This window comes from Pristis pectinata, chromosome 12 (genome assembly GCF_009764475.1).
Source record: "Pristis pectinata isolate sPriPec2 chromosome 12, sPriPec2.1.pri, whole genome shotgun sequence".
Taxonomy (NCBI): Eukaryota; Metazoa; Chordata; class Chondrichthyes; order Rhinopristiformes; family Pristidae; genus Pristis; species Pristis pectinata.
The window spans coordinates 14,362,421-14,376,584 of NC_067416.1; the positions used below are offsets into that span (position 1 = coordinate 14,362,421).

Below are 14,164 nucleotides of genomic sequence, written 5' to 3' on the forward strand. Positions count from 1 at the left end.
TTTAAGTGTTTTGAAGTATTCATTTTTAAAAACAACATTGCTGAATTGTGTGATTAGTTTAAATAGTTTTTGAATGCTTGTGATTGTCTGGAACATTCTACACAGGGCCTCACCAATCAATTTAGCACCAGTGTTTATATGGAATTGCTGCCTGCTCAAGGTAATAGTGGATCAGGGAGAGGAGCAGTGAGTAAAAAAAAATGGCTTCTGGTCCCATCAAATTCTAGGCCAATGTTTTAAACTCAGTCTTGAAAATTTCATTTGACTTAGTATGTATATCCTCTAGTGCGAGTATGTTCCATATTTCCTCTTGCTTTAGTGTGAAAAAAGTGCCTCCTATTACCATTCCTAACGCCCCTAGTTTCAATTTTCAGTTTATATCAGGTTATCCCAGTCCTGATGCAGGGTTTTGACCCGAAATGTCAACAATTCCTTCCCCTGCTCCCTCCCCCCAGACTCTGCTCAACCTGCTGAGTTCCTCAAGCAGATTGTTTGTTGCTTTAGTTTATACCTATTTATACCTGAATTCCCACATGAGATAAAATAGAATATATGTGCCCAACTTAATTCCTTAGGTTGCATAAACAATTCAGCTGTTGAGGCAAGTCAAGTGGCTGTCTTCAGAACTAAACTTTTGTACAATTTTGGTGAATCTTTGCTGTGCACCTTCTAAGGATGACATTTCTTTCCTTAGACTCAATGCCCAAAATTATCTGTTTTCCAAAAGGACCAAGATTCTGTATAATTAAACCATCACCGCCTCAAAGTTTAGCTGAAGGCCAGCATTCCCTTAGTTGTTTTGAACAGGACTGCTGTCTTTCAGTGATTTTTATGCTTGGGTGCCTAAATTTCTTCAATGCAACTATTAATATTTTGCATACTTTCCCAGATTCAAAGTGAATAACATGCTTCCCTCACACAGAATTCTATCTTCCATAGCTCTGTTGCATTTCATGTCTGCCTATGACATTTTGTGGTGGCAAGATACCCAATCAATTGGCCACCGTTATTTATTTGCATCTTAGCCAGGGCTCAGAGCAAAGAAAATGAAGGCTGGTTTCAACTTAAGTCAACTTTCTGTGTATCCCTGGGCCCTTTGAACATACAATTCAGGGCTATGTCTGAGTATGAAAAAATGGAAAGATGCCTTTTAAGTCTCTAGAAATCTCTGAGGACTTTTGAGAAAATAAATGAGGATACGGTACATAACGCTGCAGACCTATCTGCAATTGCTCGTCTGTCTTTTTGGCACATTGTTACCTCCAATGTTAAATGCTAGCAGCAAAATTGTTTTATTACTTTTAATAAAGAATCAGGCACTGCACTTGCTGCCAGCAGGACATGTAATCTGGAGAAATGAAAGAGTAAGTATTAGTTGATTCAGAAAGTCATAATTCGAATCTATAGCATTGAACCATGTCAGATGCCATCAAACCCCCAAACCAAGCACACAGACTAAAAACGAAATGCAAGTTAAAACAGAATATTTCTGAAATGTTGTTTTTGCTGGTAGATAAATATACCCGATGAGCCTCAGTGTAACATTTGTACAATCCTTGAAAATATGACATAGTATAAAATCTTCTGGGCTATGTTTTTATATAAATGCACTTCCTTAACAGGAGAAGTTTTATTCCAACATTGGTGTCAAACAAATGCTTTACATGAAGTTAAAATGTATGTAGAATTTGACATCTGTCAGTGTCTTCTTGACATGAATGCATATTTTGACATTTTTGAAGTTTCAGTCCTACCAGCTGGTTTCATTGTGACTAATAGTGTTCCCTTTAAACAAACAGAAATAGCAATGTCAAGGTTCATGTAAATTATAACAAAGCACATGTAAAAATGTTTTACTGAATGAATTAAAATTTTGGGCAACACTACAGTAAATTGCAATTATCATCATTTATCCCATCTATTTGTGGTGGCTATTTCACAATCAGTCTCCTGCTTGAAAGAATTCCTTTGTGTGTATGGGATCAAAATGGAGCAGACAGAAATAATCTGAATGCTGGTTGGTTTGAGTTCTAAGTCTAGTTGTTGATGTAAACAAACTAGTATAGTCATGTTAGTCCTTCTGATGAGTGATTGCGACACATAAGCAAAAATCTGGTCTATGTGTCATATCAAGACAACATGTTATAAGTATTGAAATACTGTATATATTACTGAGGCAGGCAGTTATAATTCTGCAAGTGCCTTTTGGTGAAATAATGTGGCTGCCTTCTGAATAGAACTAAAGGAACCATTCCAAAGGTAAATATAAAGATTTTTTTGATTCAATTAGTATGAAAGGAATTCAATGTGTGCTCAAACCAACAGCCAAAGCCAAAATCATATATCAGCTCTATTTCAGATTTTCATTAGGTAATTTACTGCATATGCTTTAATATGACACAGAGTGCTATTCCTTATTTTGAATTATACCAGATGTAAACCTAGCAATTAGAGCACTTCTTTTTGTTACATGCAACAACACATTAAATCCATTTGAGCATGCTTCCACCCAATTGGACCCATTTCTGGTGGAAGACCTGTCGATTGGAAAATTAGACTCGGGAGTTCTGAGTATTTTTTTTATTGTTGTACATCTGACATTCACGTCCATGATGCACATCTCTGACTTTCTGGAGCAACATACTTCCTTTTAATTCCCAGTAAAACAAAGTGTAAAACCTGCAGTCAGGTAGCTGGAAGACAAAGTGTGTTGACTGGACAACTACATACAAGATGTGGCTGTATGCATGTGTCTGCCTGAGTTTCCAATGTTAATTGCATCTTATGGTGCTCATTGTAGACTTTTAACATTATCCACAGCACACATCTCTGACTGACCAACAAGCTCATGTTTTACAATGAAGTTGGGCCACTCTCAGCATGGGTCTCCATCTATGAGTATGATGGCAGGGTGGGGGAGGGTGTGACCACACATACAGCAGAAAAGTGACCCCCATGTCTTCCTTCATCTTAATGACAGTACCTTCTAGAGTTACTCTGGCTATCTAAGGCTCTGACATGCTTTCAGTGGACAGAAGCAATACTAGTCCATTGGCTCTTTAGTCCTAGAGGTTTATCTGGGTCCTTGATTATCGCTCCAAGGATCCACCACTTCTAGCAGAATATCAAAGTCATCATCAATGAAACAAGGTGGCTGCTCCCAAAACTGCACTCCCATTCCACGCTCTCATGGTGCTGCAGTGGTTGGAGCTGGGTTTCCAACTCTTGGGTAAGGGCACCAAGTTTAATATATCCATGTTTGCTGGTGATACAAAGCTGGATGGCAAGTGTGAGGAGGATGCAGAGGGACCCCAGTGGAATGCAGACAGGCTCAGCGAATGGCCGAGGACGTGACAAATGGAACGCAATGTGGGAAAATGTGAATTTATCCACTTTAGATTGAAAAATAGAAAAATGGTGTATCCTTTAAATGGTAAGATTGTACAGTGGTGTTCAGAGAGACCTTGATGGACAAGCAGGTACAGCAAGCAATTAAGCAACCAAATAGTATGTTGGTCTTTATTACAAGGGGATTCAAGTGCAAGGGTAAAGATGTCTCGCTGCAATTATATAGGCCCTGATGAGACCACAGCTGAAGCAATGCACACAGGCTTGGTCTTGTTACCTAAAGAAGAACATACCAGCAGTAATGGGCATGCAATGGTCTTTCACCAAATTAATTCCTGAAATGGAAGGGTTATTCTATGAAGAAAGTTTAATAAGACTGAGCCTATCGTGTCTAGGGTTTAGAAAAATGAGATGTGACCTTTCTGAAAAAGACCAAGTTCTTATGGGGCTTGACGATTTAGATAGTTCAAAATGAGAAGAAATGTCTTCACCAGGAAGGAATCTTTGAAATTGTCTGCCCAAGAGGTCTGTGGATGCCCAGTTGTTGAGCATTAAAAAAAAGAAATTCTTAAATTTTTGGATATTAAGATAGCTAAACGATGTTGGGCTGGTGCAGAAATATGCAAAGGTAAAATATTGGCCATAATCTTATTCAATAGTAGAGTAAGTGGGAACCACTCCTGCTTCTGTTTCTTACATTCTTTGTTTCCAGATTACATACATGCACGGTTAAATGTGAAAACTCGGACATCATTAACGGTGGTTTCCCTACTCTCCCTGTTGCCTTGTCCATCGTACTCACTGTGAAGCTCAACTATTTACAAACCATACTTACCATAGCAAAACACTGAAAATGTTTATATCTTGTTGGATGAGGCTCTGCAATTTATTTTCTCACACATACCTTCCTCTTTTGATCTCTTTGCCACTTACCTACACTAGTGGCAACCCACAGTAGCCAGGTAACCGACCTGCATGCTGATGGGATTTGGGAAGAAACCAGAGCACCTGAAGGAAGCCTTCAAGGTCACAGGGAGAATGTGCAAACTCCACACAAACAGCACCTGGTAACAGGATTGAAATCAGGTCCATCACACTGTGAAGCAGCAGAGCTTCAGATTCCTTCAGATTATTATTTCAAAGTTTCATGTCTTACTCAATTATAAAACATATGTTAATTAATTTTTAAAGTTTAGAACATTTCAGCCTCTCCCTTAATCTTATATATGCCTATAAAGTTGCTGTCTGTAAGAATTCTTCAGGGTGATTCAGTGCTCGGTCAGCTTGATGGCATTACTCTTGTTAGATACCAGAGATCTATAACTAATGATAACGTCTGACATTGTGAAAGACAAAATCCACACCCAAGATCCTCAGATCATTGAGGACACTTCTTCAAATCTAGCAGGAAACAGCATTGCTTCATCGCTGAAGTAAACTCTGTCCAATGTTCTCACTAATCCCACTTGAACCTCATCTAGACTCATCCTTTGTTTCTTTACTTGTCCTTTTTGCGTTGTGCCAACATCTCCTTTAATCTCTCCTGCCCACCACCCTATGACAGAACTTTCATTTTTTTTCTTTGTCCTCCTATCCCTGCTTCTGTACTTACTTAAAATTTGTCATGTCTCCAACATCTTTGAGATCATTGAACTGGAACATTAACTCAGCTTGCTCATATGCTGCCTGTCCTGCTGAGTATATTCTGTTTCAATTTAACTTTTGACTGGCACTCAGGTGACAAATAAAAGCAAAGAAATTGCTGTGTCTGGCATTAACCTTACCACTTCTATCACATTAGTCAAGGCAAAGCATCTTTCCCTATGCTCTTGAGTCTGTTGTCATATACCATTCATGTAGAAGTTATAGGGGTGTAACAGTGATTGTTAATGAAAGATTTTTAAGCAAGTGTCAGTAAAGAAGAATGATCAGGTCACCAGAAGTGCTGCTTTATTGGTCAACCTCTTTCAACCTTATTCTTTTGCTTCCCTACATTCCACTTTCACAGCCCATCACGAATCACCATCCCAATTTACCAAAATCTTCCTCATGAAATGATGATCCTATTTTGTTGTTCTACCAATGCCAAAAGCAGTTCTTGATGAATTACAATGTAGCACAGCGTGCAGAAGCAGACTTACTCGGTCATTTGTTGCAGTTGTGGGGTAGCATGATCAATAATGTTCCTAGTTGTCCCGCAGATCTGATCATACCCAAGCTGTTCAGGCAGGGCAAGTTGCTGGAGGAATGTCATCAGTCTTTTAATGGTGTTCCAAGGCAACCATCCTATTAATTTCCTGGAATGAGTGAAGTAATGGATGACTGTTCATTGATTAAAGTTTTTAATTCTTGCCAGAGAACCAGCACAGACTTGGTGTCACAGAACGGCAATTGAGTGACGATCTTTTAAGTTGATCAAATCTCCTGGCTCAGTTTCTGGTACCATGATGGTTGCAAGAGTGCAACTCCTGATGTCTCAGATAGGAACAACATGAGCCAGTGCTGGAATTGCAAAAGTAATGTCAGAAATGGTGATGTATTGGGTTTGCAATGAGGGCATTGGTGATATAACAATGCACTGCAGATCAGAAAATGCCAAGAAAGAGGCTGAGGCAAGAAAAAACTTAAGGATGGCGATAAGTTTGACAGCCTCTGTTGAACTTTTGCCATCTGGCCCAGGAGGCAGCAGACCACGTTATGGGAGGCTGCATAAATCAATGGCAGTCTGCCTGAGAACTGCAGCTTTCTGCTGTATCCAATTGGGTGGCTCAAGCCTTGAGGCCTTGCCTAAGCTGCCCCATTCACCTCCATCTGCAATAAGCACAACCGCAGCCGATCCAGTTGTAGGTGCTGAAGCTGGTGGTCTTCTCACACCAGATGTCCCTCAACAATCTGTAAATTTGTTAAATCTTAATCAGGTGAATAAGAGAAACAAAACCACAAACCAAGCAGGCTCTAATATCTCTTGGTAATACAGTACAGCATTGATCCTAATGACTGATTTACAGTACTTGAAGCTGAGAGTCCCTTGAAAATGGTATTTCCAGTGAGTCAGGTCTCAGACTCTCTCTCACTGTCTCAGTCTCTCTCTCTCTCCACCCTCCACATTCTCCATAGACACTGCCTGACTTGCTGAGTGTCTCCAACAATTCCTGTTTTTATTTCAAACTAAATAAGTACATTATTTATAACAGCAAGCAACAAAAAAATGACAAATACATTAGGTGGTTTGTTATTTCATTAATGCACCGAGAAACCAGCCAGATCTATTTTTCTCTTTCCAAGTAGTGCATGCATTTTCAGGTTTAGAACATGATAGGTTGGTGAAATAAAACAACAAAATCAAAGTCAGCATTTATGAAGGACTTAGTGAGTAATTGTTAAATAGAATTCAGCATTAATTATGTCAAATTGATTTATTTTAATGGCCCACCAACTGAGCTGGCAATGTTGTAATTGATCCCTATGTCACTTGATAGGGGAATGGTTTAGGGAGGGAATGGGAGAAAGGCAAAGGTATAGAATTATTGGCCACATGAGCTATTACCATGCTATACTGTTCTGTGGTTATATGTGGAGTGATGGGGGAGGACTGAAAGAACAGAAGGAAAAAAACTTGAAGAAGTTAAGCCAAAGGTAGAAAGCCGTGAGAAATTACAGATAATTAATGACTATTCAATAATGACTCTGTTTCGTGAATATAGGCTTTGCTATTCTATGTTATTTCATCATATATTCATAAGTATTATCATGTACAGGGCAGGCACAGTAGTGTAGCGGTTAGCATAACACTATTAAAGCACCAGCGACCTGGGTTCAATTCCGGCCACTGTCTGGAAGGAACTTGTACGTTCTCCCTGTGTCTGTGTGGGTTTCCTCCGGGTGCTCCAGTTTCCTCCCACGTTCCAAAGACGTATGGGTTACAAAGTTGTGGGCATGCTATGTTGGTGCTGGAAGCATGGCGACACTTGCAGGCTGCCCCCAGAACACTCCATGCAAAAGATGCATTTCACTGTGTGTTTCAATGTACATGTGACTAATAAAGATATCTTATCATATGAGGAAGAAAAAATATATCCAGCCAGCTGTAATCCAATGAAATTTCATCAGTTGTCAGCTGATTTCCTAGCACATTAATGAAATAACGAACTATCCAAAGTATCCATTCCTCCTCTTGCAAGCTGATTTATGTGGAGTCAAGTGACACCCATGGGGGAAAAAACAGGAGAAAAACACATTAATTAAAAATGTAGTTCCGTGCTGTTGTTACTCTTTGTTTGTACAATAAATTCATTGACCTCTAGATATTAAACACTGTGAATGAATCGATATTTTGCTAGCAATGTAACCTTCTTTCAATTCACCCTCAATGATAAAACTTTAATTAATTTCCTGGACTGAATCGTCTTAATGACTTGCAAGTCTTTCAGATTGAAGAGACTATAATTTTAATTCTTTATACTACTGGTTAATTTAAAATCAATAATTCATTTTTATTGCTCATAGAATGATTGATTAGAGGTGGGCTATTTAGGTGTCATACAGAGCTCCAATATATTTCCGCTATCTTTGTTTTACCTAATTGGTCCTTGTAGTCCACTATGACTAATGGCCAATAGGGTAAGCAGTTTGCAATTTTTGACAAGTAATTGATGGGAAATAATATAGGCAGACTGTACCACTCAAAAATACATTGGTGGCGCAGGTTTATTATGGAACCCTCTTAAAAATTCACACCTTGATTAAAAATAATGTTTCATATGCAAGTTCCATGGTTTTAAACCTGATGAGTCACCCTTGTGAATAATTTACACAGCAATTGGTTTAATTTGTTATTTCCAGTAGAACTGATAACAAAGTCACTTTCTGACCCTATTACTGGGGATCATGTCACTGTTAACCTTTCCTAACAGACCAAACTCAGACTGCAATAAATAATGCAAGAGCTTAAAAACCATTTGGCTATTCAGTCACTTTAGAAGGATCTGGTGATGTAGATGTTAATAATGTATTAATTATAATTAAAATATGCCTTTCCCTACTTGAGTTTATACAGTGAAATGTCTCCTGGAGCCTCACATGATTCAATGTTGAGCTACAATAGGAGATATTAGACATATGATCCAAAGCTTGGTTAAAGCAAAAGATTTTATAGAGAGTCGTTAACGAAGAAATGCAGGTAGGGCACAGAAGGTTACTGACAGAATTTAACAGTTTAAATCTTCTTCAAATGAAGCATGGCTGCAAGCAATAAAGCAAATAAAATTGGGAGCGCAAGAAGCCTTATTAAAAAGCCTTGATATCTTTGAAGGTTGTTAGGTTGGAGGAGGCTATAGAGACAGAGAAAAAATATATGCAAATCAAATTGGAAATTACCACGATTGGCAAAAATTTTGTAGGAATGGTACAACATAATCTAGCTATCCTTCCAGTGTTTACAAAATAGATACTAGTCTTAAATTTGTATTGTGACACATCCATTAAATTGATACAATGTGCCCTCATCCCACCCCAAAGCTGCTGTATTGATCAAGACAAAAATATGTCTGGTTCCATATGTCTGACCACAGCAATCTACGTAACCATAATGAATTCCTCCATCCTTCTGCTTACACACCATCTCAAGGTGAATTGGATAGTTTGCAGCCTCAGTGTCCTTCATAACCCTGAACTGAGCATTTAGCCTTAAATCTTCTCTACCATCAAGGCTGCTGCCTTCCACATCTATACTATCACTCAGCTCCACCCCACCTCACCTCACCTCACCTACACATGATCCATATTTGTGTTAACCACATGGAAAATACCACTCAGATGTGCAATGGATGGCTCTCCCTTTATCCATTCCTCTGCAAGCATCCAAAACTTTAGTACCCATCATCATCCTTGTGTTTATTGACCTGTAGTCACTCTAGTTCAAAAACACTGCCATCCATTGCTTTACCTTTAACCAGTTCTTCCCCATTTTCGCTCACAACCATCTAACATTTCATCTGCCATTTCCTTTACCTTCCCATTGGTGACCATGCCTACCACATATAGGATCTGGAATTATCTCCCATATTTTCACCACTTCTCCACCTTTACTTGATTAAAGCCTTCCTTAAAATCTGCCTCCTTGACCACTCTTTTGGCCATCTGCCCCAATGCTTCTTTCTTTGGCTTGTGAGTTGTTCCAAAATTAAGTTATCATGTGAAATTATCGAGAAAATGCCAGATGAGAACAGGCAGGCTCCAGTCAAATGCATATGAAGGTCTAGGAGAAAGTTACTCACTCATTCAGTGCTCAGACATCATTTAGAAATATAATGTGCAGAAAGAAAGGCAATCCTTCATGAATGTTTGGAGTCAGGGAAGGGAGGAAATGACCACAATCCTATCAATCCAACTCAGGTCGCACTTATGCCATAGTTGATATTCTGCACAATGTGCCTTTAAGAGTTTTAAAATGCAATAAAAAATAGAATAATACATTTATGAAAAAAATGACCTTTTTCTTAATTTCAGTATTTTCCGATCTACATTATCACATCTTTGCAATTTTTACAATCATATAGATGCTACAATTCATTAGGAAATAATGCATTTGTAAAGTAAGAAGTGGTTGGTATTTAGCTATTTCACAAATTCATAAATTGGTATTTAGATTTCTACTGATTGTAGAAATAAACGGCAGTCTACATGATAGGCATACTTTTATGATATTAGTTTTGTTCTCCACTTCAATATCCAAGTTCAATATCACACACAAGATTCAGCAACCTGACATTTCAGCCAAGATTTCAAGCTTTGCATCAAGTAGGTATTCCATGGAGCATTCTCAGGAATAACAAATAATACCAGTGAAATAACCCCAGTATGAAATCTGATTGATTACGTATTACCTGCTCTCTTGTGCCATTCCTTAAGGACAGTCTCCAGCTGGGCGGACTCTTGTAAAAACAGAAAAGGCTGGAAATACTCAAAAGGTCAGGAAGTATCTTTGAAGAAGCAGAGTTAATGTAATAGTTGACTGCAATTCTTTGCTTCTTGATAACAAAAGGAATGTTGTGCTGTTTCTGCCTGAATTTTTATCTCCCAGGGCATTTACCCTTTGAAAAATTATGTTGTACAGAATAAAATCCAGCCAATTTGAACTTATCCAAGTACCAGTGATCAACTTCTCAGCTTTATCTGGCTGGAAAGAAGGGCAAAATTGAAGAGCCAGTACCAGGTCTGGCTGATCGGGGATGGAGCAAGAATGCTGTGTGGAAGCCAACAGAACTCTCCTGGTATTCCTAAACTTGCACAGGTTTTGAATAGCACATTTTATTTTGGCCTTGTTTGTTGATCAAACCTGTTTCTGGTATATTGGCCTTGCAAGAATCACATTCAGCCTGTCTGTTTAAATTGCTGATGTTAAATTGAATAAGTACAGTACTGGAGGATAGACAGACAGACAGACAGACAGACAGACAGACAGACAGACAGACAGACAGACAGACAGACAGACAGACAGACAGACAGATAGATAGATAGATAGATAGATAGATAGATAGATAGATAGAAAGATAGAAATCCCATCAGCTTCAGGTGTCTGCTCAGCTGAGTGGAATAAAATTGCAATCAGCAGCTTCAAATTGGCTGAGTGGATTGCATGATTTTAACAATCCAGGGAGGGGTAAAATCATCCTCTTTAGGTTTTATCTGTTCTGTTCCTTTAAGGGCACAGCTTGCATAATCTTAGCTACAACTAAGATAACTTGTATAGCAACTTGAATATCATATCACAAGGAGTTTCACGGAGACAATCAAACACAGTTTGACACCAAACCATCTGTTGAATTATTAGGACATATGCCCAAATGTTTGGCCAAAGAGTTGATTTCCAGGAGCATTTTAAGAAAAAAAGAGAAATCAAAACCGAGGCATAGAAATTTACCATAATTCATGTGATAAATCCAAAGAGATTGAAGGTCAACAAGAGATTAATCACGTTTTGATGAGAAGCATTTTCCGACTGCTAATACTTCAAAATTGAGCTCTACCTTTTTTTTATAAAAGGCCATATTTCTCCTCATTAATATATGTTTGCATATTAAAACATGGATTTCTGGAGTGTAATGGATATTCTGATGACCTGTATAGGGACTGCCAGTGTAAAGATATTTTTGAAAAACAGTGTAAGGAATATATTCAACCTACAATGCTGAACACTACTACAAAATACCCTTGCTGTTTTGGTGCAAATGTGATAATGTAATGTTTTGTATCTTTCTTCCTAACAGGTCAAGGCTAGCAGATTTCATCACAAACTGTCAGCCAGAATCTCGTTCCGCAAGTGGCTGCTTAAGGCAGAATTATGCAGCCTGCTTACTTGCTTATTCGGGACTCATAGGTAAGCTTTAGAATAGAGAGCATACTGCTTTGCACAGAGTGTCCCAGAGTCATTGAAGCCAAACCATGATTTAATAAAATTATGGATGATTCAGGACCCACCTCTATAGATTACCTTTGCCCAATATCACTGAAATAGTTTAGTTAACAAAAAAATCTATCAAAATCTCAGATTTAAAATCAAGAATTGAACTAGCATCAATTGTCGTCTACAGAAGAGACATAAATTTCCAGCACCATTTTGGTGTAGAAGTGTTTCCTTTCTTTATTTTTGAAAGGCTCAGTTCTAATTTTTAGATGATTGCCCCTAGTACTATCTATCGGTTCCCCTTATTTTTTGAGTAAACTTACTTCAAAACATCCTGTAACCATCAAGGTTTGTTTATTCACTCTTTGTGAATAACCATTGGAGTTTGGATATTATGTTATTAGCCTTCCTGATTGATTTTTGTATGCATCTATGATATTTCAATCAAGATGTAAGGACTCCAAGTCTCAGGGGACTGCCACTGTTTTCACTATTTAAAAGGAAAATTAATTTCCCACGTTAATATTTCCAGTGGAAGCAATGCCAATATGTCTGATAATATTTGTGAAGCAGTTGAAGCAAAAGATTTGAAGAGAAAATGGTAATAATTCTGCAGACACAAGAAATTCTGCAGATGCTGGAATCTGGAGCAATACACACAAAATGCTGGAGGAACTCAGCAGGTCAGGCAGCATCCATGGAGGGAAATAAACAGTCGACGTTTCGGGCCGAGACCCTTCATCAGGACTAGAAAGGAAGAAGGCAGAAGCCAGAATAAGAAGGTGGGGGGAGGGGAAGGAGCACAAGCAGGCAGGGGATAGGAGAGTCCAGGTGAGAGGGGGAAGGTAGGTGGGTGGGGGAGGGGGGAGATGTAAAAAGCTGAGAGGTGATATGTAGAAGAGGCAAAGGGCTGAAGGAGGAGGAATCCAGTAGGTGAGGGCAGTGGACCATAGAATAAAGAATGGGGGAGGGGAGGAGAGGAGATGGGCAGGTCATCAAGCCGGGGGAAGGGAGCTATAGGAATAAGGAAAAACAAAGGAGTGTGGGGGTGGGGGGGAAGACAAAGAAGGGGTAGGGTTACCGCAAGTTAGAGAAATCAATGTTAAGGCCATCTGGTCAGACACTCCTAAGGCGGAATATGAGGCGTTGTTCCTCCAACCTGCGCCTGGCCTCAACGTGGCAGTAGAGAAGACTGTGGATAGACATGTCCGCATGGGAATGGGAGGTCTTGACTGCTGCAGCAGACAGAGCAAAGGTGCTCGACGAATTCTGCAGCTGAGAAACAAGCTATTTGGACTGTCTGGTCTACATTAGCCTTTGTCTCTCTTGCCCTTCATCATTTAATTCTATCAGCATATCTGTTTATTGTTTTCTCCTTCACAAGCTTATCCTGGTTTCTCACAAATACATCTATGCCATTTCCTCAATTACTACCTGTGACAGAAAGTCCTACCTTCAAACTATACTTTAGATCTTCTGATTTACTGGTGACTGTTTTATATTCATGACCCCGGTTTTGCTCCATGCCACGGGCCAGAATTTCATCTTTACATTTACCACATCACATGATGGGTAGATGTGATCAGAATTTTTTGCTTGCAGGGAAAATAAGCAGTGAGACTGACTGGTTAGGCTGAATAGCTTGCCTCCGTGTTGTAATTTATAAAATCCTTGTCTATGTATAGCAGTGAGACTTTGCTTATACTTCCATCATAGAACCATTATAAAATGACAATGCTTGAGAGATAGCTTCTCCAATTTTCTATAAATTTCCATCTTAACTTGCTTGGGTCTATTGATGCTTGACTCTGAAAAGTGACAAGCAGTAATGGGTGAGCAATTTCTTGCTATTTTTGTATGTTATTGTTTCTTTTCTTATACTTCTGATGTGACAGCCAAAGTGTTTTTCTGAGAATATATAACAGTTTGTGTTCAGTTAAAAGAATGATCATTAACTGTGATCTTGGCTTCTCTTGACAGGAACTGTCATCACCCCAAACTACATTGACTCAACTGGGATCAGTGTGGCACCATGGTGCACCTGTAATGGGAGTGGGAACCAAAAGGAAGAGTGCGAAGAGTTCCAGAACTTCTTTAAAGACAACAGATGTTTCAGTAAGTTCAGCACCGTACAACACACGGAGAACATTATAGTTAGGAGTAGGACTCTGTAATACCCTCCCCTCATACCTCCTCTGCCATTCAGTAAGATACTGGCCAATCTGGTTTTGGCTTCAGCTCCACTTCCTTGCCTGATCCTTCCAATCCTCAGCTCCCCCCTTATCCAAAAATCTATTGATCCAGCCTTGAACATACCGAATGATGCAGCCTCCACAGCACTCTGGGATAAATAATTCCAAGGATTCACAATCCTCAGAGAATAAATTTTTGCTTGTCTCACTCTTAAAGTTA

The 14,164-nt window shown here is 39.0% G+C and overlaps 1 protein-coding gene across 1 annotated transcript in view; it reads left to right on the plus strand.

The window, feature by feature from the left end:
• The window catches only part of gfra1b (gdnf family receptor alpha 1b), a 162,527-nt gene that overhangs the window by 132,050 nt on the left and 16,313 nt on the right, over positions 1-14,164 (plus strand). Inside the window, exons 5-6 of the mRNA XM_052027727.1 lie at positions 11,616-11,725; positions 13,733-13,867. Of these exons, the coding sequence (XP_051883687.1) occupies positions 11,616-11,725; positions 13,733-13,867 (245 nt within the window). The remainder of the gene's footprint in view (positions 1-11,615; positions 11,726-13,732; positions 13,868-14,164) is intronic.